Source organism: Oryzias melastigma, linkage group LG8 (genome assembly GCF_002922805.2).
Source record: "Oryzias melastigma strain HK-1 linkage group LG8, ASM292280v2, whole genome shotgun sequence".
Classification (NCBI taxonomy): Eukaryota; Metazoa; Chordata; class Actinopteri; order Beloniformes; family Adrianichthyidae; genus Oryzias; species Oryzias melastigma.
This window is the reverse complement of record NC_050519.1, coordinates 20,707,601-20,732,998: the sequence shown is the minus strand read 5'-3', so window position 1 is coordinate 20,732,998 and position 25,398 is coordinate 20,707,601. Positions and strand designations below refer to the sequence as shown.

Genomic DNA, 25,398 nt, shown 5'->3' with positions numbered 1-25,398 from the left:
AACCAAGCTAATCAGGTCTGAATGGAGGTCAAAGAGACAGAGTGATCTGGAAATGTTTCTTCAAGACAGAACCAGGAATGTGACTCACAGTTACAGCAAAATGATTTGCTCAACTGTCATGTGACCTCATGAGGCTGGAGGCAGCAAGGAGGAGCCTCTGAAGATGAAATCGTGCTAACGGTTCTGTGTCCTTGTATTTCTTTGCTCCATGTCGTCACACAGAGCAAATCCTGAAAAAAGCCTTCCGATTCTGACAAAACCCTGCCTAATGGGCTGTGAGTTCCTGGTACAGAATTTGAGTGTCTTGAGTCGACAAGCAAATTGGAAGTGAGTCAGTGTGGTCGCTTCGACATAATTAACTGAGGTCATGGAAAACTGGGCGTCCAATTTTTCACAATGATCATCCTGTTCCGTCCTGTCTCCTCTTCTTTTCTCGTGGGGCAGACAGGGATGGATGAGCGAGGAGGAAAATGTAATTCTCTTTATCAGAGTTTTCTCCAAACGGCGAGCCGAGTGCCGACCGAGGCGACCCTTTTCTCTGACACAGCCAGACTGACGCGTCCTCCTCTTTCTCATGCGTCTCCCTCTTTTGTCTCTGCAGTTGCCGCACAAGCAACAGGAAGAGTCTGATTCTGACGACCACGTCTCCAACGCTGCCACGCCCACACTCCCCCCTGCCCCTCCCTGGACATCTGGGTAAAAACTGTTCTGTTTTTCCTCTAAGACCTCAATACTTCTTTTTTTCACAGATCAGATCAAGTTGATGTTTTGTGTCTGATGCTCAAAAGTCTTAAGTGGAACTTTTAAACTAAGGAATAAAAAACACCTTTACTGTGTTTCTATTCAATACAGTGTTTAAAGTCTGTTTAATCTGTGTGAAAACCAAAAGTATTAAATGTTTCATGGAGATTACCATGCAGGCGGTCGTTGTTGTTGCCAGGCAGCCTGCAGCAACTCCTGTTTCCTTCATTCCTCCTGATTTTACTGGGAGCTGAGCCAACGAAGACACAAGTAGTATTAAAGCCGTACTTCAGGCATGTCCAAAGTATGGCCAGTGGGCCAAATTTTCACCAGCCCTTAAACTCATTTCATAAAATCATTAACATGTAACCCCTAGAAATTCCTAAAAATTAAAGGATTGTGTTTGACTAAATTGTGTTTTAAGCCATTGTAAACTTGTGTTAACACTGTTGTTCGACTCTTTTTTGACGCTTTCTGACTTATTGCTAAAATGTCAGCTGTAAATAAAAAAGAAAATTTGACACTGAGGGTCAACGCTTGCAGGAAATGTGAAAACTGCACATTTTTTCAGTGAGATGAAACAACTTTGTCGTCCCAATATGCCAAGTGACTGTGGGCGTTTTAAAGAGTTCAGTATCAAGAGGGATGACCAGAGATAACATGCTATCTACAAAAAGCAAACTGGGACTGAACAGTGTGAAAAAATTGAAAGTAATTTTGGTTAAAACATATTTAGTTGTTTTTTTCTTTTTGATGAGAATGAATATGTATGCCATTGCAATAAAATGACAATTTAAATGATCATTTGCATTTAATCCTATTAAAATAGTTCAAACAATGTCAGGCCAAGTAGTTGATGAAGTCTTTTCTTCATGTCAAGATGCTCCCTTTGGATCAAGGGCTATTTTTTTCCAAGCAACCTTTAAATCCAAATCCAACTCTAATGATCCGAAAACTGCTCTGGTTTTTAAAAATGCAACAATTTCAACCCCGATTAGCAGCGACACTAGTGTTTGTGCTAATATAGGGATCAGAGGATCTGCCCTCCAATGGTTTGAATCCTATTTACATGACCAGTTTGTTAAAGTAAATGGACAGTCCTCTCATTGTACTTGAGTTAGCTACGGAGTCCCACAGGGCTCTGTTCTCGAACCCATCATGTTCATGCTATGCTATTTATATTGCCCAAAATGTGATATTGAGCTATAAAAAAAAATATTGAATTGAATTGAAATATCCCATCAGCGGCATTTAAAGGGAAACCTAGCAGGAAGTTGGAGGCTGACTCCACCCACAGCTGAAATGTGAAAATCCAGTCAGAGGAATGGGGCTTAGGGAACAGGACTGTTATCATTACTGGGGCTCCAGGTCATGAAGTGAGACTTCTGAAATGACTTGGAATTTAAATGGTCTGACCAATCACAAAATTCCAATGTAATAACCAACCTGTAGGGGGCAGCACACAGACGGTTTTGACTATATTTTCAAGAATTAAAGAAGTTTAGCAGACAGCACTTTTAAAGCCCCATTTATAGAGGTCAACAAACCAAAAAGTTTTTTTAGAGTTTGGTTACACTTTAAAATGCATGCAAGTATAAAGAAAAAATACAAATGCAAGAAGAAAAGTTTTACATTATTCAACCCTGGAACACTTTTGCTATAAAAAGTTACACCATCACCCGATATAATATACCCAATAAAAAGTATTTGTAATAAAAAAAATAGATCAAATATGACAACACATAATGAATTACAGTAGTTTTATTTTATTTTCAACGGTGGTGAATGTAGCAAAATGGAAGATTAATGAAAATTTTGGAATTTGAGAAAAAAAAATCCTAAAAAATAATAATGATACTGGAGACTTGGTCTTTGGTCCAACCATTCCTGGGACAAGTAAGACTTTACCCAGAGACCACGAAAAATCATGTAAATACTAGCTCAAGTGAAAATCACCCGGCAATAGTGCTCTAGGGCTAAATCAATTTGAATTTTGGAATCAACGTGCTTTAATCACGCCCGATATTTACAGCACTGAATAACAAGCACATTACTTGTGACAGTGCAGTGATTGACTATGTGCATTTTCAGAATTTGACTTGCTCTGGTAGAAAACAACCTCCCAAAAGCAGCAGCAGCAAAGGTCACTGCCCATCCCTGCAGGCTCTGCGTTTCCTCAGCAGATATTGACAGTTATGTTTTGAGGCAATTTATGCTTTGCTGCAGAGTTAATCTGCTCCTTAGACTCAAAAAATCAATAAAAGGCCTTGAGGCCTTGAAAAATATTGCAATCAACTTTACATCCCTCCAGAGCGTAATGCAGTAACCATTGCATCTGTCATGCTGAATGCCAGAACCTTTTTCTTTGCTCTGATCTGCTCTTTTCATGTTTCGTTCTCTGCGTTTGCCCCAACAGGAAGCAGCCCCCTGGACAGCCCACGAAATTTCTCCCCCAACAATCCAGCACACTTCTCGTTTGCCTCCTCTAGAAGGTCTCTGCTTTATTCTTCTGATGTGCATTATCTTGGTGTTTCCTGTTGATGCAAAAAAAAAAGGATGGGAAAAAAAAAGCCGGACTGAGACAAAGGAAAGGGACAGAAGAGAATCGGATGTTGGGAGGGATTTCACACATCCTGGGGAGCTGAGAGTCTGACAGAGGCTTTCAGTGTGAAAGGCTGACTCATGTGTGACAGGAGCGTCCCATTCCATTCACATCCCCGCTGGGGCTCACTCTCACCACTCACAAGAACATGGCTGCACAACTGCTACCTCCAATGATGCTTTTACACAAGAAATCCTTCAAACAAGTTAGTGAAGTAGGAAAAATGCCATAACTTAAACCCATTGACACTTATTGATGGAACTATAAATCAAAATGCAAAACCAGGTGACATTTTTTCATAGCTTGAGGCATTAAGGGGTTAAAGTATTAAAAGTTCCCATTTTTTCCAGCTGAAGACATTGAAGTGCTGAAATGAGTCAATTTAGAATATATTTAAAAACATTTGCTAATATTGAATTTTGGCATAATTTCTCTTTGAGTTGGTTAGTTGTCTTTATGAGCACTCTTATGAAAATATGTTTTTTTTAGTGTTCAGTACAGATTTGAGCTTCATGGTTACTTTTTAATTTGTTGTTAGAGCTTAAAAGGCCCAAGTATCAAACAAATTAATTTTTATTTTACCCCCCAATACGCAGAGATTTCTTCTGATTTTCTATTTTTTAAAGCCCCATCATGCCTGACTCAACTTCAATTTGTATAAAAAATATTCTTCAATGTTTTGTTTTTTTCATTTCAATGCAGTGTTAAATTAAGTAAAGTCCTTCATTTAATGGTACGTTGCCAATTAGGCCAATACACCACTAACGGAGGGGTTAAATGTAATTTTATACGTTATTCTCAGTGATTGTTGCTTTCCAGTTCAATGTTTATTTTTTCAGTTGTCTTGCCAAATATAAAAAAATACCATATTTTCCAAACCATAGAGCAAGATGAATATTTATTGAACACTCTAAACCTAAAACATTTAAAACGTAACTTTTTAACATAATTATGAACTAGATAAATATCATTAATGCTAGTGTGAATGCTGTAAGCTGAATTTGGCCGCTGAAAATGCTAGCGGTGATAGCTGAAGATGCTGAAACTGATAGCTGAAAACACTGAAGTTGATATTGGAAAACGCTAAAGTTGATAGCTGAAAGACGCTCAAGTTGATAGATGAAATCACTGAAACTGATAGCCAGCTAAAATATTAGCGAAATGCCAAATTATCCCAAAAAAAAAACTTAGGTTAGCCAAAACAGCTAGCATGCAGCTGAAGTGTTAGCTAAACTCTAAATTAGCCAAGAAAAACTGAAAAAAAATCCAAAATTAGCCAAAACAACTAGCATTTAGCTGAAATATTAGCTAAACTCCAAAATAAATTAAAAAAAAAAACTTTGTAAATGCCAAAATAGTCCAAAAAGCTAGCAAAATGCCCATTTTTAAAACTTTAAATTGTAACTTTTTAACATAATTATGAATAATAAAATCGCAGGAATATTATTCCAGAATAAATCAATTTAAGCCTTAAATAACTTTTATTAATTAATTTTTTGGTTTATTTTGAGAAAATGTTTCAGATTCTAAGAATGTTTGACTTATCTACGATAGGTTTAGAGTCTGAACTGATGTTTAACTTGAATGTTTTATTCTAGAAATGCTTTTTTTTTAAATTCTACATTATCACAAAACCATCAGAATTCAAGTCTGTATTTTTTAAAGTAAAGCCATTTGGGGCAAACACAAACTCAGTGAATGAGGCTTTTGTACTCCAACATTTGATTCAACTTTACAGTTTTTAGAGCCCCATAAAGCCACATGTATCACTTCTGAAGCAGCTAAAGTAAAGCCCTGGTGTTTTTCAGTGTCTGGAATGTGTGAAATGATTTGCCATGGATTCAGAAGCACAGCGAATGCATGGAATTGGATTTTTTTTTTAAATGTGTGATTTTATTCCCTGCAGAGCGGATGGGAGGAGATGGTCTTTAGCATCTTTACCTTCCTCTGGTTATGGCACCAACACACCCAGCTCAACGGTAAGCCACTTCTCCACTGTACCAACCATCAAAAATATGTTGTCACAAAAGGGAATTGAAGTGTAAAATGAGGTACAAACATCAAAGCGGAGCCTCAAAAATGTTGGTTTAGTTCAGAATCTGTGTGAGAAAATCAACGGCAACCTGCTGGATTCCATTTAATACCTTTAGAAAAGCAGCTGCAAAGTTTAAAATGTCATCTACAAAATCTCCAACTTTTGAATGTTTCCTTTGGGGAAAGCTTAGCTTTGTTAAATGGATATATCTATCATTTTTGCTGAAAAAAATAAATAAATATACAGAGATTTTCCCTTAAGAAACTATCCTTGATCTTTTTCCAAAGAATAGAGAGGGAATGTTGACTTTCAGGACATTGCTGTGATGTGACGCAACACTGAGCAATACTAGACCCACTCAAAATAATTACATTTCCCCTTTGAACAAGAAAGGATTGAGGAACCATTAAAACTAATTAAAATTACATTTTTTTTAACGCCAGCAAAGTTTTTTCCAGCCATGATGGTTAAAGTTTCTAAAGTGTGGGTTTGATTAGGTAAATTGACATATTGGCATTCATTTCTCGACTCTCAGACTCATCACGTCTCCTCAAGGCTTCTGTGTTTTCAAGCTTCTAACCTGGCACAGATTGACGTATTAGTCATTCATTTCACTCGGTTCTTTCTCTGTAAAATCATGTGAAAAATTGTGTTGTTTTTGAGCTGATTGAGTCTCCATTCACTCCTTTAATCTGCGGCAAAGCCCAAAATTGATTTCATGAGTCGTTTTAACTGAAATCGCTGTTACACAATTACATGTTTGTGCCTTGAAGCGCCGCTCTGAAACCTTTGTGTAATCTTTGAGGTACCAATTACCTCTTTTTTTTTTGTGGGTGCAAAAATTCTGAATAAAACGTAAAAACTAAAAATCAAATGTTTTCTCTTTTTCACATTTCATTTATTTCAAGCTTGAGCACACATATCCAGCCAGCAAGGCCAAGTGGGCCCCATATGGTTTAAAAGTGGGCAGAATATGTGGGCCTCAATTTGGTTTGTCTGTTTCTGTGGTGGTCTCACCTGTGTTTGCCCACACTGGCTTAAATAGGCACTCAGTGGGTTGACTCGCTATGCTAGCTAGCCTCTTCGTTGACAATGGTGCATGCTAGTGAGCTCCACTGTAGAGAACTCTCCTGCATCAAGCTAGCGAGCTTTACTGTAGCGAGAGAGCGAGTTCCAGTGTATCGAGCTAGCAAGGTCTGCTGTAGTGAAATAGCGAGCTCCAGTGTAGCAAGCTAGCAAGCTCTGCTGTATCGAGCTAGCGAGCTCTGCTGTTGCGAGATAGCAAGGTCTGGTGTATTGAGCTAGCAAGCTAGCAAGCTCTGCTGTATCAACCTAGTGAGCTCCACTGCAGCGAGTTAGCGAGGTCTGTTGTAGCGAGCTAGCAAGATTTGCTGTATCAAGCTAGTGATCTCCACTATAGCAAGCTAGCGAGGTCTGTTGTAGCAAGCTCCGGTGTAGCGAGCTAGCGAGCTTTGCTGTATTGAGCTAGCGAGCTATGCTGTATGCTATGTTGTAGCGATCTAGCAAGCTCAGCTGTCCACCGAGAGGCTGGCTGTTGTAGTGAGTCAACCTACTGATTGCCCACTTAAGCCAGTGTGGGCAGACACAGGTGGGGCCACCACAGAAATTGCGGACAAACCGTGGTCCACATTTTCTGCCCACTATGAAACCATATGGAGCTCACCTGGCCTGCCATGCAAAATATACAATTAGCCGCTATATTCTAAGTGTAGATGCACACATCTACATTTCAGCATTCATGTCAATAGTGCATTTTTTTGTTGATTTCTTTTTTGCACATACATTATTTATCTAGCTGGAAAAGCGGGTGGGATAAAGAATAACAACTCTCAAAGAATGTTTTACTTCTCAATGAGAAAACAGAAAGAAAAGAAGGAATTTTAAGTCTTCCTGGTTTTCCGGACTTGTTTCCGCTGATTATTTTTGATCCCGTTTTCCACCTGCCCTCTCCCTCATCTGCAGTCCTCCAGCTCCTCTCAGGAGCGGCTCCACCAGCTGCCCTTCCAGCCCACCATGGATGAGCTCCACTTCTTATCCAAGCACTTCGGCAGCACAGAGAGCATCACTGATGACGACGGGGGCCGCTGCTCGCCCCACATGCGCCCACGCTCCCGCAGTCTCAGGTCAGCCGCAGAAAACTAAAAACCATCGAGTCTGTTGCCAAAAAAAAATTCTTTTCATGAATTTTTCTGTCAACGTGGTGTTTCTCCCAGCAGCCCCGGACGCTCGTCCTCCTGCTACGACAACGAGATCGTCATGATGAACCACGTCTACAAAGAGCGCTTCCCAAAGGTGAGGCACGCTTAAAAAGAGGGCGTTTCTGAACAGCCTGTTCTGTGAAAAAAAGCACACAAAGCAAAGAGCAGATAATAAAATATGGCCTTTTTTCTCGTGACGTCATACATGTTCAAACAGATTAGCTGCTATTTTTGAAAACCAAATTTAACAAAACATCCCATTACATGAAGCTGCAGAAAATGTTCAGTTGAACAAACTGCCTCAGCTTTGGACTCCCAAGGAAACGATGAGTTCTCACTCTGATATGAGGTGGGAACAGAGAAGAAATGAGCTGGCAGTGATAAAAATCAAGCTGTTGGAAACGGTGCCCTACGGTTTTCCAGGAGTGTAAAAGCTTTTAGCACATTCTACTCCAGTTGATCTAAAGAAATACTCTTTTTATAAGTGTTATACCAGCCTCCATTATCACACTTGTCCCTTTGTTGCACTCTCATGACGTTTCTCCTACTCTGCCTCCGCCCTTCGTCCTCCACCAGGCCACAGCACAGATGGAGGAGAGGCTGGCCGAGTTCATTCAGGCCTTCTCTCCGGAGAGCGTCCTCCCGCTGGCCGATGGCGTCCTCAGCTTCATCCACCACCAGATAGCTGAGCTGGCCAGGGATTGCTTGACCAAATCCCGCGAGGGCCTCATCACCTCAGTCTACTTCTTTGAGCTGCAGGAGAACCTGGAGAAGCTGCTTCAGGATGTGAGTTCGACCTATCCATACGAGAACACGAGGACGTGGAATAAAAGATCACAGCAGTGTCAAAAAAAAGTTTTACAGTTTAACCCTAGAAAACCAACTTTCTTCTGGGCTTTTTAAGTGGATTAGACTTTCTTGTTTGTTCATTTTTGGCCTAAATTAATGTTTAAAAGATTGAAAAAAAATAAAATAAAATAAGAAACCATTAAAAAAACAGTAGCCAAATCTGACTCCTTGGGTTCTCCAAGTAGTTTAAGCATAAATGTACATTTCTAAGCAGAGATTTGTTTTTTGTTTTTCAAATCAAACAGAAACAACTTTTAGTGCTTTTAGGCAGATCGATCTAAAGTATCCATAGTATCGATCGATACCAACTTGAGATCGATATTTCCACTCTTGTTTGAAACTTTTCTTCTGAGTTGTTTTTGACAAGTTACTTCTCACCTGTTTTTATTGTTTTATGTAAAGGCTAAGAAGTTACAAATTATTTACATTTCTACCTGTTGTTTTTTTTTCAATCGTTAAACATTTTGATTTATTTTTATATCATATAGTTAGTTGTTTCTTTTGGTTTGTAGACTGTTTGGCATTCACTTCACTTTTTATTTAATTTCAATAAGTTTTTATTTTAATAAACTGCTTGTTTTGATCATGAAAAAAAAGTTTGTTTGATATAAAAAAAATCCTCAAGTAGTTTCCAAGATCGATTTTATTGTTGACATATTCACCATAAACTCTGATCATAAAATGTGGATCAATAAATAATAAAAAATATTATTTGAAATTAAATTATTTGTAAAGTTATGGTCCGAGTTTTTTTTTGTTTCTGTTACCAAATGGTGTTCAGGCCAGCACAATACATGACAGGAACTCCTTTTCAGATGTCCACCATCATTTTTTGATGCAGCCAATCAGAATCCAGTATTCACCTGACCATAGTATAATCGAGGTTAAGGGGTTGTTTGCATTTTTCACCTTTTCTGGACCCAGAAGACGCCTGAGAAATTAAGAAAAACAAAAATGTAAAGACGTTTATCTGCAAAGTTGATCAGATAAATCATAAAATTTACTATAAGATACTTCTTTCAAAAAAGTGCATTATTATTTTCTTCTGGATATTGTAGGAAGTAACAAGTTGTAATTTTTTTAAATCAAACTTTTTATTTAAAAAAAATGTTTCTTTCTCTGTTAGCAATGATAAAACTGGTTTTTACTGCGTTTTTTGCAGTCTTGAGGGTAAAAAATGTGTTTTTATATAGAGCCATGACAGTTCCATTGAGCTCTGTATGCATTAATCTGGATTAAAGAGGCTGAAGATCTAAATCTGTATGTATCTTCCTGTCTGTCTTTGTCTGCCTGCCAGGCTTTCGAGCGCTCCGAGAGCTCTGAGGTCGCCTTCGTCACAGAGTTGGTGAAAAAGCTTCTCATCATCATCGCCCGCCCTGCGAGGCTGCTGGAGTGTCTGGTGAGAAGAAACCCCACGCTGCTGCTGCCATGATCACAGCCCTCCTGGAGCCTCACTGTTCCTCCCTCCATAATCACATCACTCCTGTGAATGCCTGCAAATGGATTTTCTTTAAACTGACGCGGCACACATATCCATTTGTCAGTTATTAGAATTTAAGCAGGCTGATGCGTGACACAGCGGGGGATGGAAAATAATTTAAGAATAAGTAGAATCCGAACACACATTTGCATTTAGATGAACATTTTTCATACCACTATAGAATACTCTGATGAGTGCCTTCTTTCCCGGCCGGATTCAGTCAGACCGCGGGCATGGTGCCTCCTTAATCAGGAGGATATCTGAGTGTGTGTTTGTCTATGTCGAGTGTGTTTCATAATCAGGAATCAGGAGTGAACCCCGGTGAGAGTCGATCCTCTCTTTAGTGTCATGAATGACAGCAAAAACGGCCTGAAGGAGAATGGATTTATTGATCCTGTTTAAATTAGCCTTTCATTGTGTTTGAGGTCCCTCATGCAGCTCGTGTCTGATTAGTAACAAGGTTGTTAGTCACAAGACTCACACAAGAAATCAATCAATCTTTCCAGGTCTACAGGGGTGATTCATGGGAAGAATTCAGAGTTTTTTCATCATTTTTAAAGCAATCCTTGTTATTTCTCTAATATTTAAAATCAAATTTTAAAAACAAAGTCAAGAATAACAGCACAAAAGCATTTAAATATCATTTATCTTCAATGTTTTACATGTCATGTTTTTTAATTACAAGAAATCAAACAATCTTTCAATTCTACAGAGGTGATTCACAGGAAGAATTTGTCATTTTTTTCTTTTTTTCTCAAATTAATTAAGATCACATTCCAAAAACAAAGTGAAAAATAGCAACACAAAAGCTTTTAAATGTTAAATGCTCTATTTGTTTCAGCTCTAACCAGTCCTGTAAAGGTGGAGATGGACGGACCAACTATAGAATGAAAAATAAAAAATTTGCACGCTGTATCACAAATTACCCAGAATTCTTTAAATACACAATTAGCTACCAGTAAAAAAACATTCATAATTTTATAGCAGTTAATTCCCTTATGATTTTTTTTTTACAATTGAGAAGCATGTGTTAATTTCTACACTTGATAAGAAACAGGAAGTTCAGAATGTTTTTGCCCTAATTAAAATTAGGAATGATTGGATGCACCGGTGACCCGTCCAGGGTGTACCACACTATCCCCCAACAGTAGCTGGGACAGGCTCCAGCAACCGGTTTTATTCCTTCAAAACTGGAGCTCCAGTGTTTATGTTCTTTGATTTACTGTCATTTTTAAATTGCTAACATGATCAATGTAAGCATCACCTACAACATCTCGGGTATTAAAGGGTTAAACAATAATTACAGAAAGAGTTAATTTTGTCATATTTTTGACATGATAAGCTAAAACAATTGAGTCAGCTCCTCAATCAAGGTTTCTGGGTTGTTTTCTTTCCCCTTTTTATTGCATTTTAAAATCATATAAAGTGTAAATCTGAGGATAATATGATTTCAGGAGTTTAATCCTGAGGAGTTTTATCATCTGCTGGAGGCAGCGGAGGACCATGCCAAAGAGGGCCATCTGGTGAAAACTGATATTCCTCGTTACATCATCAGCCAGCTGGGACTGACCAGAGACCCGATTGAAGGTGAGAACCTCAGGGGCAAACTTTGTGCAGCACTCAGAATAAAGGAAAAACATACATATGCATCATCTGATTGAACCAAACTTTGTCATCAGACATGGTGAACTTGGACAGTTATGACAGCGAGGGACCGGTTACTCCAGAAACAGATGATTCCATGGAGGTGAGATCCAAACCCACTCTCAGTTTCTCACACATTTACTAATTTGTACGACTTATGACCTGCTGGCATACCGTCTGCCTCATTTTCTAATGACTTGGCTGCTTCATCCAACTATGAAAATTCTTGCTGATGTTCCAGAAAACGGAAACTCCTCTTTTGGAAACTCAGAGCTTTCCTATTAGCATTACACAGACCTCGAGCAGGGGCATCTAAAACAGGAAATGAAAGCAAATTCAATTGGAAGGAGGTTAATCACCAGCGTTTGGAGTTCTCAGCATTTCATCCATCGCCTGAAGGAGCACGGAGCTGCTGACGTGGCACCACCTGTTGGTGGTTTAGTCCCTATTCCTATTTGTAATGCATAGAATCACTAGGTTTCACTTTCTGAGACCCAGTGAGTTTCCAGTTTCAGAACTCGCTAAATGATGAAACAATTTGCAAAAACATGCAGAGGGAACATTTTAACATCACATGCTGATGCTCATTCGGGATCGCCTTCAACAAAGCACATGTGATCCACAGGGGAAGACCAAAGCAATGAAGCCACCAGGAGAAGCAGATTTCCAGACCATCAAACTGATCAGTAACGGAGCGTACGGGTGAGCAACATCTCATGTGATCCTCACATCTGTGACAGAAATCTGTGTTTGATCTAACATTTCACTTGAAAAAAGATCTTATCTTTATATCTGTAGCTTACTGCCTTAACTAGAAAAGTTGATTTACCTGCGATAATGTTAGTCTGAATGCTTTTCGCTGAATGTGGTCACTGAAGATGCAGAAGAAATTTACTGTAATTGCTGAGGGGATTTGCTCAAAATGCTAAAACTATAAAGCTAAAGCTTTTACATATTGCTAGAGCTGCTAATGGACAGAAATTGCAGAAAGTGGACAAAGAATTTAATAATTTCTTGAAAAACTGCAAAAATTCTATAAGACGTTAAAATGCATAAAAGGTATGAATACAAAAATACAAGCATGAATGTCCAGAACTAGCTGAAAATTTTGACACCAGAACTTGCATCAATTTGCAGAGAGTGCACAGAGATTGTGAAGAATTTCTTGAAAATTCTCAAAAGTTGCTTAAATTTTTAACATTTGTAAGAGATATTAATACCAAAAGTACAAGCATGAATGTCCTGAATGTGCTGAATGTTTTTACACCAATATTGCAATACATTTTTAAAGTGTATAAAGAATTTGAAGAGTTTCTTGTAAAATGACAAAAACTGAGGAATTTGTAGGAATTTTGCTAAAAAAAAATATCCCCAATACATGCCAACTTTTGCTAGAACATTTAATGCTTTGCTAAAATAACCTACAAAACCTCAGTACATACCAAATTATAAAAAAAAAAAAAAAAAAAAAAGCTAGCATTTTGCTAACACATTTGCTAAACTCCAAATTGGCCCAAAAGAACATAGCATATGCCAAATTAGCTGAAGAACTTTTTGTAACAGTAGACTTATTTTCTGGACTTTAATGTAAGGGAACCTCAACAGGAAACCTCTTATCTGCAATGAAACACCAAACATTTGACTATTCTTGTTCGTGTTTTATCTCCACGTCCACTAGTGCCGTTTACTTGGTGCGCCATTTGGAGACACGGCAGCGTTTCGCCATGAAGAAAATCAACAAGCAAAACCTGATTCTGAGGAACCAGATCCAGCAGGCCTTTGTGGAAAGAGACATCCTGACCTTCGCTGAGAATCCCTTTGTGGTCTCCATGTTCTGCTCGTTTGAAACACGGCGGCACCTCTGCATGGTCATGGAGTATGTGGAAGGTAAGGATGTGAAGATCTGCATCGGTATCAAAGCGGCGAGAGGTTTTCTCGGTTCGTTTCTAATCAAACTGAGCTCCAGTTGGGTCAGAGTTTCCTCAATTTGAATAGAGTGTGCTCAGAGTGGAACAACTGGACCAAAACAGCCACCGTAGATTAGGGCTGGGAATCACTGGGTACCTCACATACGCGATACGATACGCGATACATGGCTCATGATATCCATAATATTGCGATACTGTGATAATTGGTAAAAATGCTCTAATAAATTCTCTAATAACTAGCATTATATAGAAGAACATGTTTTTTGGGAAAATATATCCCCATTTATCTTTTTTAGCTTAAACACAATCATAAAAAAAAATAATAATAATAAAACCACAAATGTAATCATGTAAATATTTTCAAATAATTAAAGATTGTTGTAATCCAGCTTGATCCAGAAAATTCACAAAAAAATAAACAGATCTCAAGTAAAGCCTTCCTCTGTGTCCTTGAGCCCTTTTGTGATGTTTGGAGTTAGTATAGGTTGTAGATTTTAAACTGTTTTGTCATGATTTGTTTTATTTGAGGACAAGCTGACCACTGAATACAGTCCAAGTGCCGTGCAACACTCTGAATAACCTTGAAAACAGGATGACTCAAAGCCCAGTCATCACAATTCCAGAGAACTGCACCCAAACACACACACACACACACACACACACCCCCACGCACACCCCCACACACAGCTTCATTTTTATTGGTCGAAAGCTGTAAGCAGACATCCACATAACACTCAAATTGTCCAAATAAGCAGTGAATCTGTGTTTGTTGCGGACAGGAGGGGACTGTGCCACTCTGCTGAAAAACATCGGCGCTCTGCCCGTGGAAATGGCGCGCATGTACTTCGCAGAGACCGTCCTCGCACTGGAGTACCTGCACAACTACGGTATCGTACACCGAGACCTGAAGCCCGACAAGTGAGACGATTTGGTTCCTCAGACGTCACATCCCCGTTTTGAAGCAAAGCTCTGATGGCTTTGATCCTGTTCTCAGCCTCCTGATCACCTCGATTGGACACATCAAGCTGACTGACTTTGGCCTGTCCAAAATGGGTCTGATGAGCCTGACCACCAACCTGTATGAAGGACACATCGAAAAAGACACGCGGGAGTTCCTGGACAAACAGGTAAATATGGAAGTTTGTGTTCAATAAAAAGTTAAGAAATATTTGTAAAAGCTGCTCATCGTACCTTAAAAATAGATTTGTTTCAGTAAATTTAATATTTTTAAAACAAAACTTGAATTGTACCTTTTCCTTTAATTTTTTTTTATGTTTCACTTTTTTCAGTATTTTGTGGGTTCTTTTTTCTTTCTTAATTTTCTTTTCTTATGAAAAGAATTCTGACTTTTCTTTTATCTTATAATGACCTAAACATTTAAGAAAGGTCAGAATTTTTTAGTCTCTTAAAATTATTTTTTCAAATATATCATTATTTTTACAAAAATGTTCTTTAATAATGTGAATAATGAAGAACATGTATTTTTCTAATAGTTTGTTTAAATTTACTCTTATATTGCTAAGCTGTTTATTTTTAGAGACGATACAAAAGTTCAATACTAAAAAAAATAAAACGGAAATCTAATAAACTTCAAAAAATTCAAATATGGATAATATGGATAAAGGGACTTTTTTTTTAATAAATGCAGACCTCAGATGAAAAAAATAACTGCAGTATACATTCAATTCTGTACTTTTGACATGATTTAAGATTTTTTTTAAAGATTATTTTTTATTCTCTTAAACAAATTGTAGTTAAAAGTGAGATCAGTGATCCAGAGAAAACAAATTCAGATAAAAAAATGTTTAGTAAAAGCTGCTATTTTCTTTGAAGTCATAATTCTACAATTTGAATCCTAAATCAGAATAAATTTTTGCTCCAAAATAATCTGCAACCTTTTTTTCTGTCAGCATAAAACTCATTTTTTTCTGTCACAATTTAGATTGATCACATTTAAATATGATTAGTCTCAAATTTCTTTTGATCACTGCATTTCTATGCAAAGACATTTCCCTCCATTGTGTTACAGCCTTTGTAAACCCCACATAAAGGAGGCCTTAACAGGCAGCACAAAAGAGCAGTGTTACCGCTGTTATTGCAACCTCCTCTCTTTTAGATGAGGCAACCTTTCATTGGGAGCAGGAGCTTTGAGCTTTGAATTGAAGCCTCATTATCTCTCATGTCCACGTCACGGCAGCCGGGCATCTGTTAGCGAGGCCGTCGCAGATGAAAACCCTCAGTGGTCCTTTCATCTTGGCTGGCATCTCAAGCCAAAAACATGCAGGATTCTCACCACGTGGTGACCTTCAGATTAACAGGGAAGAATTAAAAACATTAAGGAACTTTATTTGTCCTTCCAGGTGTGTGGAACCCCGGAGTACATCGCCCCAGAGGTGATTCTCCGTCAGGGTTACGGGAAGCCGGTGGACTGGTGGGCTATGGGTATCATCCTGTATGAATTCCTGGTGGGCTGTGTCCCGTTCTTTGGAGATACTCCAGAGGAGCTCTTTGGACAAGTCATCACTGGTGAGAGCATCGAGTGTTCAAAGACCCACTCCTGGGAAAATGGTGTTTTAACTTGGTCTTGTAGCATTTTTCTCATCATAGAAGACATGAAAAAATTATTTAAGATTAAAAATCAGTTTTGAAAAAGCTGAGGTTTGTGACGGGCCCAAGTCTCCTTTAGGGATGTCAAGTTATCACGTTAATCACAATTAATTAACTACAGACATTTTAACGTGTTATTTTATTTTTTAGAGCGTTAATCTCTTGCTTCCGTAAAGTCTGTTCATGTCTGATAATGCACACCTGGAGGAGCATTATGGCAATTATACAATGGTCATTTACAGAAAAAAAAATTAAATCAATTATTAGAACTTTTTCTGTTATATTTTTTAAGTTTAAATCATTTTACACAAAAGGTGGACTATTTTATTATTATTATTATATTATAATAACCATTCATACTATATTAATTAGTTACATTAATTGCTGGTCACAATTAATTAATCGTGCAAATAAAATATAAATGACAGCACTAATTCTTGCAGACAAATATATCCATGAACGTCTTCATTTTCCTCGTCTGGGCTGGAATCTGGATCTTAACTGTACAGCTGGATTCTCTACTTTTTTTTTTTTGTGACGTTAATGTTAGCTTGGGGTTGTGAAGGGCTGTAAGCTAGCAGGAGAGAATGTAAACAAAGGAATGATATCATATTAGGGTTACATCCGTGCCAACCGTCCCACCAACAACTCAGAGGCGAATTTCTAAAGAACTTCCACAGGAAATGTTTAAATAAAACACACAAGGATTTTCGATTTTGGACACAAACTGCACAATTGTAATTAAAAGACCACCTTAGGTAAAACGCCTTAGGTAAACCTGTAGTTGGAGTGGGACTTGAAGCCATTTGATTTGAAAGAAGCTGCTACTCGTCTATGATGAGTTCATTAGATTATTATTGCTGGGAAACGATATCCTTTGATCTTCATTGTCCTCCTCCATCTTTCCTCCGGTGTAGATGACATAGAGTGGCCTGATGGGGATGATGCTCTTCCTGTTGACGCCCAACACCTGATATCATCACTCCTGCAGAGAAATCCACTGGTACGACTGGGAACAGGTCAGTTCAGGCTCCTCCTGTCAAACAGAACTGAGGTGACTTCATGTTTGACGGATGGATGGATGTTGTGTCATTCTGACACTTCTCTTAATAAAAATTATGCTGTCAGTGTTTTTTCAGTATATAGAGATAAACATATTGTTATGTTTACAAATGTCACAGGTATTTAAATTAAACTCTTTGTTTTGTTTCTTTATATAGTTATATAGGTAATTCTTTTTTAGTGTGTTGTTGGTGATTGTGGTCATTGTAAGTTTTTTTTATTTTCCAGACCCCCCACTGAAAAATAAAATACAAACATTTTTTAAAATAATCTGCATATAGAAAATATATTTGCGATTTTTTATATAAACTCTAAACTTTTTTTTTAATTCTAAAATTCTAAATGCCAGCATGTCACCCCAAAACAAACAAAACAGGCATCCAGACGTCATCAAAGGGCGCAGAAACTGAAAGACATGAGGCACAAAGCCCACACACAGACAAAAACCAGGGCGCACACGAATCCACCCACACAAAAACTATGCAGAAACCACAAAAGAATACATCCCGGACGAGCCCCCAATTTGTTACAACAGGCTCTATGCCGTAACAAATAAACAGGAAGACAAAGCCGGTTTTAGCACTTGAAGTACTTCAATAACAATCACAAAAATATTAACGTTAATATAAAAACAATTTTTTGTAAGGAAATTACAATTAGGATGAATGCCTGCAAAAAAATTTAACTCCAAATGTTAATTAAAAAAGGAAACAGCTATAGTGAAATTGACAAACAAAAAGTCAATTTTGAGTCCATCTTCAAAAGTGGAGAGGCTTGATACAGCGGAGCTCAAAAAACCTGAGCTAGCTAGCTTGTTACAATGAGCTTGCTATAGTGGAGCTTGTGATCTCACTGCAGCGGAACTCGCTAGCTTGATACAGCGGAGCTTGCTAGCTCACTACTGCAGAGCTCGATACAGCGGAGCTCGCTATCTTGATAAAGCGGATCTCACTAGCTCGATACCATATGGTGCCCACTTGGTCTTCCTAGCTGGGATCTATTTCATTTAATATCTCAAAATGTGTTTATCAGTCATGAAGGCATTCTAGTGATGAAATGTTCTTAAATGCTTTTCTGAAGCAAAGAGACTCTTTTATCATGAAACACGTCTTCATATCTTCAGTTTCCATCTTTCCTCCTGCACCACTTCTGAAGCTTTTACTCACCTGCCTGTGACTGTCTCCTTTCCTCTCCTGCAGGCGGCACTTTTGAGGTGAAGCAGCACTCTTTCTTCACAGAGGTGGACTGGAACAGCCTGCTGAGGCAGAAAGCAGAGTTTGTTCCTCACTTAGAGTCAGAGGAAGACACCAGTTACTTTGACAGTAAGTAACCCTCAAGGTGGGGGAGAAAGGAGTCGGTGGAAGATGAAAACTCTACGGTAGTGCTCCTAAACTGTCATCTCGTCTCCAGCCCGTTCTGAGCGCTACCACCACGTGCAGGCATACGAAGAAGACGACACCAATGACGATGAACCGGTGGAAATCCATCGCTTCTCATCCTGCTCCCCTCGTTTCAGCAAGGTCTGGCCCCTGCAGTTCGAGCTTTTTTTTTTGTAAAGGAATGCTGGCTTACGTTGTTCCGTTGTGCATACCTGAAGGTTTACAGCAGCATGGAGCACCTGTCCCAGCTGGAGCACAAACCCCCCTCTGTCACTCTTCGGGAGCACAAGACCCCGAGGGAGGATCGGGTGGCAAAAAGAGAAAGCCTGGGGAGCGTCACCCTCAGAGATAAGAGCTGGAGGACGGGTTCTCCTGAGATGTGAGCAGAGAAACGCCAGACGGTTTTTCCAGTGTCCTCCTGAGCTACAGGGCTATCTTTCTTTTTCAGGAAGCGCTTGTCCTGCTCGGAGACCTTCTTCACCGATAGTGACTCCAGCCCCGCATCAGGCGCTCGAAGGCGTTTCTCAGCCCTGATGGACATGCAGCGCTTGGCCTCACCTCTGGAGCTGGACTTTGAGCCACCAGGGAAGCACACGCCTGTAAAGACTAGAGGAGCTTCCCTGGAAGGAGCTATGGGATTCGTCTCCCCTCATGGAGATCTGAGAGCATTCCTCAAAGAAGTGAGCGGCGTCGCTGCAGGAGGTGGGGATTTGGCTGAATTTAGAGCTATTTCTTGGTGATGAAACTTCCATAGAGTTATGGCTGGTTTGTGTTCTTCTTTTATGTCACAGACAAACTTTTGAGACCTGCTGATTCTGTAGGAGCTGCTGCTAGTTTGGGGCCTCCTGATCCACAGGGGTCGCGCGGGGCCACCACGGACCTGGTTCTGCGCAGGGCCCGACATCAGCAGCTTTCGGTTGAAGGAGAGAAACCTAACTCCCGTCCAGGAACCAAAGTTATCAAGTCCGCCTCTGCTACTGCGCTGTCTGTCATGATTCCAGCAGGTGAAGCCTCACCACTGAATGAGGTCATTTACAGAAGAACTCTGCGACTTTCTAACAACTCTATCTGCTCCTCCTCAGTGGAGCAACATGGTGCCTCCCCGCTGCCCAGCCCCATGTCTCCTCGCTCCCTCTCGTCCAACCCTTCCTCTCGAGACTCCTCCCCCAGCCGAGACTGCTGCCCAATGGTCAACGTGCTGCACTCTCCCATCACCATCCACCGCTCTGGAAAGAAATATGGCTTCACTCTGAGAGCGATCAGAGTCTACATGGGGGACAGTGACGTCTACAGCGTCCATCACATGGTTTGGGTGAGAGACACAACGTTTTTAAATAATAGTTAAAGCCACATTTATGCTTTCCTCATTTGTGATATTAAATCCTGTTGGGGATTCGTACGGAACCATGTGGAACACCATCTTTAGCACAATTTGAATAATTAAAACATTTATATATTTTTTGTGATTGAGCATGTGGAGGATGGGGGTCCAGCCCAGGAGGCGGGACTAAGAGCCGGGGACCTCATCACTCATGTAAACGGAGAGTCAGTTCACGGTCTGGTTCATACGGAGGTGGTGGAGCTTATCCTGAAGGTGAGATATATTCGGGTTTAGTCCCGCTATCTCCAATATTTGACAACATTTTCACATTTTTGGGGATGTTTTTTAACCCCTTTGATGAAACCTACAAAAATTGCAATGTCATATTTTTATGAGAAATAGATTATCAGCTACAGTGGATGGTAAGTTTTTGTTTACAAAAATGTTAGCTTAAGATGCTAAAATATTGACATGAGTGTTCAGGAAAGAAGCACCTTATAAACCCACGGACTCAAATTTGATCCACACTATTTCAACATGGTGTAACTGTATTATAAATCATTTATTTTCAATCCTGTAAGTCAATTTTAAAAAGTTATAACAATAGATGAGTTATTCTCACCATTAAGTTTGTAAAATTAGCATAATGTTTTCCCGGCAAAATTGTTTCTGAGGTATCATGGAAGTGGCCATTTTGAAATGAGCAGGAAAAGGCCTTCTACTGCCCCCTTATGGAATGATGAAGAACTACAGGAAGCATGGACAAGTTATATCCAATGGGTTTTTAAGGAAAATGTCCTGTAAAATGTATTTTTTTTTAATCTACAGTATACTCATCACTCGTGCTTATGTTTCACAGAGTGGAACTAAAGTAACAGTCACAACAACTCCTTTTGAGAACACCTCAATAAAAGTTGGTCCTGCACGCAAGTCAAGCTACAAGTCTAAGATGGCACGGCGCAGCAAGAAGGCCGGAGTCAAGGAGGGACAGGAGTGAGTTCATTCCCTCCTTCTTTAGTATTTTAGAGATATTTTTCTGAACTGATGACTGCTGTTCCTTTGCTACTTTATTGACAAAAGGAGGGGGTCTTTTATCCCCGTCTGCCATCAAATCTGTTCAGTTCTATTGTGGAACTGCACTGTATATGAGTAATGATTTTTAGAGTTAAACCTCTGTTTTATTTGATCTATTATGTATGTTGGACGTGAGCTGTGAGAGCCCTGGTTCAAATCCCGGCTGGGACCTTTCTGTGTGAAGTTCTCCTCGTGCATGTGTGGTTTTCTGCGAGCGCAGTCCTAAAACTTGCTTCATAGGTTATTTTATGATTCTAACTCAGGGGTGTCAAACTCAATCGTTCAAGGGGCCAGAATCCAAAACACAACTTAGGTTGTGGGTCGAACAGGATAAACATTTATTGAACACTCTAAAAAAACTTAAACAGTTGCTTTTTAACATAATTATAACTAACTAACAAGGTATTTACCATCCCCTGCAATAATGCTAGTGTGAATGTTGTAAGCTGAATTTGGCCGCTGAGGATTTTAGTGTTGATAGTTGAAGATGCTGAAATTGATAGCTAAAAACACTGAAGCTGATAGCCAGCTAACATATTGGCTAAATGCCAAATTAACCTAAGAAAATAAAATAAAAAAATGCCCAAAAAGCTGAAAAAAGCCAAAATTAACATCTAGCTAATTTAATTTAATTAGCCTAACTCCAAAACAGCCTAAAAAACAAAAAAAAATCCTAAATTAGCCAAAACAGCTAGCATGTGGCTGAAATATTTGGTAAACTCCAAAATACCCTAAGAAATTTTAGTAAATGCCAAAATAGTCCAAAAAGCTAGCAGAATACCAATTTTTAAAACTTTAAAACCATAACTCTTCAACATAAATATTAATAATAAAAAGGCAGGAATATTATTCCCCAGGCCTTGACTTTGACACGTTCTAAATTGTCCATAGGTGTGGATGTGAAAGACGCCAGCGTAAAGATTTTGCACTACATCTCCCATGATGCATTGGGTTAAAGTGACAGCGCCTCTGCGCTGCAATGAAGCATAACGACAAATCAACACATCAAACTGTCTGTTCTAACAGTTTTCACATGATGGAATAAGAGGAAAACAGTTTAGTCCTCCTTCAAAGTTTGTTTATTAATAACATCCCAGTATTGGTCCAAATCAATTCTTGGTTTCAAATTGTTCACTAATTACGTTCACAATTATTATTATTATTATTAAACCTTTATTTAACATGGTAAGCTATTAAGAACAAGTTCTTATTTACAATAACAACTTTTATCACAACGTTTAGGAAAACAGCTCAAACTTTCAGCTTTGTCTGCCTCAATTATTAAAAGAAAATGCAGGGGAGATCTTGAAGGGATTATCCATCAGTGCCGTCTATAGAGTTAGTCTTTTTTTACATTTTTGGATGGTGGTGTGCCGGGGCGTTTGTTTTCAAGGAAAAACTGGCCAAAAAAAGAGGAAAAACACTGTTTTAGAGGAATGGATGGATGGTTGTTGGATTAGTATCTAATCAACTTTATACCTGCAGTTTGGATTTCTTTATGTGAGATTTTTTTTCTATTTTCTCCTTTTTTTTGTCTTTTAGTAAAAAGCGCAGCTCCCTGTTCAGAAAAATCACAAAGCAATCCAACCTCCTCCACACCAGCCGCAGCCTCTCCTCTTTGAACCGCTCTCTGTCCTCCGGAGACAGTCTCCCAGGATCCCCCACCCACAGCCTCTCCGCCCGCTCGCCCACTCAGAGTTACCGCTCCACTCTGGAAACATCTCACTTGGGTGAGTATGAAGCAGTTCAGTTAGGTCTATTAAGTCCAAACATTTCAAAAAGTATAAAACACAACAGGAAAAACTGATTCAATTCAGTTTTATTTATATAGCCCAGGGGTCGGCAAACTTTAACAGTAAAAGAGTCGTTTGGGGTTGTTTTCTACTGATCAAAACCTAGAAGGAGCCACATAGTCCTACTTTAACCTTTAGGAATAATTTGTGATTTCTCTTCAGGCAATTCATCTCAGAGCAGCTCCCCAGCATCTAGCACCCCCAACTCCCCAGCAGCGTCCCACCACATGAGGCCCAGCTCTCTGCACGGCCTGTCTCCCAAACTCCACCGACAGTACCGCTCCGCACGCTGCAAATCCGCAGGAAACATCCCGCTGTCGCCTCTGGCTCACACCCCCTCCCCAACCACCTCCTCCCCCCCACCCCTCAGCGGGCACACAGTCGGGAGCTCCAACACCACCCAAACCTTTCCTGCTAAGTTGCACTCTTCGCCCCCCGTCTCCCGCCCTCGTCCCAAGAGCGCCGAGCCACCCAGGTCCCCCCTTCTGCAGCGGGTGCAGTCTGCAGAGAAGCTGGGAGCACCCATTCTGCCTTCCTCCTCTTCGTCATCGTCATCGCCTTCTCCTTTGACGGGGGTGGTGTCGCTACGCAAGCACAGCCTGGAAGTGACTCACGGGGAGTACAGACGAGAGTCGTTCCACTGTGAGCACAGTCTGCAAAGTTTGCTGGAGATCGAAGGCGAGAACGGACCCGCCCCCCCTTCTCCTTCCTCGTCTTCCTCCCCTTCTCCTCCACTGGGAAGCGAGATCGGAAGCCTGAAGCCCGTTAGGAGGCTGGGGAGGCAGGAGTCGCCACTCAGCCGGGACACGCTCATAACAACTAAAGACAAAGATTCCCAAACCGCTGCGTCTGACATCACCGGACCACAACCGGCGAGCACAGCGGCGTCCACTGCTGAGACGGACACGGGTAGAACTTCAGCCCAAAATAAATCTCGAGGCTCGTTGGAGGAAACAAAACTTAGCCCTGAAATAAAACCACCAAACATTTTAGGTTCTGAAGCAACATTTTCTAAGAGTAAACCCAGTGAGAAAACCTCAACTACAAACACATCAAGGATCCTGCAGCAAGAAGACACCAAACAGACCGACAATGGACCTGCAACCAGGGCTCAGGAGAAGACTGAGGAGAAGGACAAGTGCCCTAAAGGTTACACAAGGAAATCATCAGGGACGGAGCAGAACAAGCAGCCTAAAGGTCCAGAAACTGCAGAGAAGGGAACCATCCGAGTGAGTGACAAAACAGCCGATGCAACAAAGGTCAAAGGGCCTGCACCCCCAGTCCCAGCCCAAACTCAGCCTCCAAACAGAAACAGGGCGGAGAAGTCAACAAATGGCTGCCGAGGGGTCAAGGAGGAGAAGGCGCACTTGGAGGTCCTGGAGGAGAGCCCCACATCCCCGTCCCCCAGAGCCGCCTCGCCCTCCTCGGCCAAGTCACGCCCAATTTCACCAGGAGACAAAGCCAGTTTCGTCACCCAGCTAACAAGTGTGGCCAAAACCGTGCTGGGGCCCATGAAGGGGGGGACACAAGAGGCAGGCAAGGCGAAGGACGCCTCAAAGCCGAGCGAGGAGAAGAGAGGAAGCACAGCAGCAAAGGCGGAGACTTCGTCTGGCGGCGTCCGCCGGGGCGCCCCCTCCACCGCCGGGACCCCTCACTCTGACAGAGGAAACGGCCGCAGCTTCAAGCATCACTCGTGATGAGAAAAGCGAAACTCTCCCGCGTAATGCCTTTTGCTGTAGCATCACACTGACATATCATGACTGATCCTTCGAAAGCAGGGGAGACACCGATGCCTGACACAAACACCAAAAAGACGCGCGACAACGTGCAGATGAGAGGCTAGCTGATGACAAATGTGTGCACGTGATGTCATTACACTGATCTGTTATGTACGTTCATCACATCATGCTGTGTGTATGTAACAAAAGGAACGTCTTAATGCATGTCCGACAGCAGAACAATATACAGAAAAAAGGAACATTGTACAGCAGACGCTGAAACAGAAAACACTGTGAACAACATTGTAACTGAACTTTTCACTGTGGGTTAACTCTCATACATTTTTACTTCTTTTTATCCCAAAATGAGATTCCAGACTACAACGGATCCAGATAAATTGCTAAAGTCCCACTCCGATCATCTTTTGATCCATTTTCATTGTGGGTTTTTTTTATTATCATTAGCCAAAATCAAAAAACTTTCTAGGACATAATTCCTTAGAAATTCACCTCTGAGTTGTGGGCGGGGCTTGTTTCTATGCCACAAAAGAGCTCTTTTTCAACACGTCTGCTCCTGATTTACAACTATTTGAATAAAGAAATACTCAGATTATGTCCGAATTCCCTCCCTAATCCCTAACTACTAAAAAACGACATAGTTCCCTGAATTCTAAAGGCAATTCGGACACGATGCTCACTACTTTTCTTTCATTTTTCTAAACGCCAGAAATGACGTCATCAATTTCAAAAAATCGAATCAATACGAACATTTCACAACATTTATTTGTTGCTCCACTGTGTTCTGATGGTGAAAGTGGGGATGGTTTATTCAAAATTTACATTTAAACACGTTTTTTGTTTGTAATTGTTTGACCGCAATGCATTGTGGTTTATATTCGCTAATCTAGTGAACATTGATCCACGCAAGTATTTTACAAAGACTTCT

The 25,398-nt window shown here is 40.2% G+C and overlaps 1 protein-coding gene across 2 annotated transcripts in view; it reads left to right on the top strand.

The window, feature by feature from the left end:
* Nucleotides 1-25,251, top strand: part of mast1b (microtubule associated serine/threonine kinase 1b) — a 53,270-nt gene extending 28,019 nt beyond the window's left edge. Inside the window, exons 3-27 of one of the 2 annotated variants that reach the window (XM_024272161.2) lie at nucleotides 602-696; nucleotides 3,158-3,233; nucleotides 5,250-5,322; nucleotides 7,362-7,522; nucleotides 7,613-7,691; nucleotides 8,174-8,383; nucleotides 9,744-9,845; nucleotides 11,381-11,513; nucleotides 11,606-11,673; nucleotides 12,196-12,272; nucleotides 13,249-13,457; nucleotides 14,278-14,416; nucleotides 14,493-14,625; nucleotides 15,859-16,024; nucleotides 17,023-17,124; nucleotides 18,367-18,489; nucleotides 18,578-18,687; nucleotides 18,765-18,925; nucleotides 18,995-19,248; nucleotides 19,338-19,550; nucleotides 19,629-19,858; nucleotides 20,018-20,140; nucleotides 20,727-20,860; nucleotides 22,484-22,671; nucleotides 22,897-25,251. In XM_024272161.2, coding sequence (XP_024127929.1) covers nucleotides 602-696; nucleotides 3,158-3,233; nucleotides 5,250-5,322; nucleotides 7,362-7,522; nucleotides 7,613-7,691; nucleotides 8,174-8,383; nucleotides 9,744-9,845; nucleotides 11,381-11,513; nucleotides 11,606-11,673; nucleotides 12,196-12,272; nucleotides 13,249-13,457; nucleotides 14,278-14,416; nucleotides 14,493-14,625; nucleotides 15,859-16,024; nucleotides 17,023-17,124; nucleotides 18,367-18,489; nucleotides 18,578-18,687; nucleotides 18,765-18,925; nucleotides 18,995-19,248; nucleotides 19,338-19,550; nucleotides 19,629-19,858; nucleotides 20,018-20,140; nucleotides 20,727-20,860; nucleotides 22,484-22,671; nucleotides 22,897-24,431 — 4,894 coding nt within the window. In that variant the 3' untranslated portion in view covers nucleotides 24,432-25,251. The remainder of the gene's footprint in view (nucleotides 1-601; nucleotides 697-3,157; nucleotides 3,234-5,249; nucleotides 5,323-7,361; nucleotides 7,523-7,612; nucleotides 7,692-8,173; nucleotides 8,384-9,743; nucleotides 9,846-11,380; nucleotides 11,514-11,605; nucleotides 11,674-12,195; nucleotides 12,273-13,248; nucleotides 13,458-14,277; nucleotides 14,417-14,492; nucleotides 14,626-15,858; nucleotides 16,025-17,022; nucleotides 17,125-18,366; nucleotides 18,490-18,577; nucleotides 18,688-18,764; nucleotides 18,926-18,994; nucleotides 19,249-19,337; nucleotides 19,551-19,628; nucleotides 19,859-20,017; nucleotides 20,141-20,726; nucleotides 20,861-22,483; nucleotides 22,672-22,896) is intronic. The other variant, XM_024272162.2, reaches the window with a different exon arrangement.
* The last annotated feature ends 147 nt before the right edge of the window (nucleotides 25,252-25,398 follow it).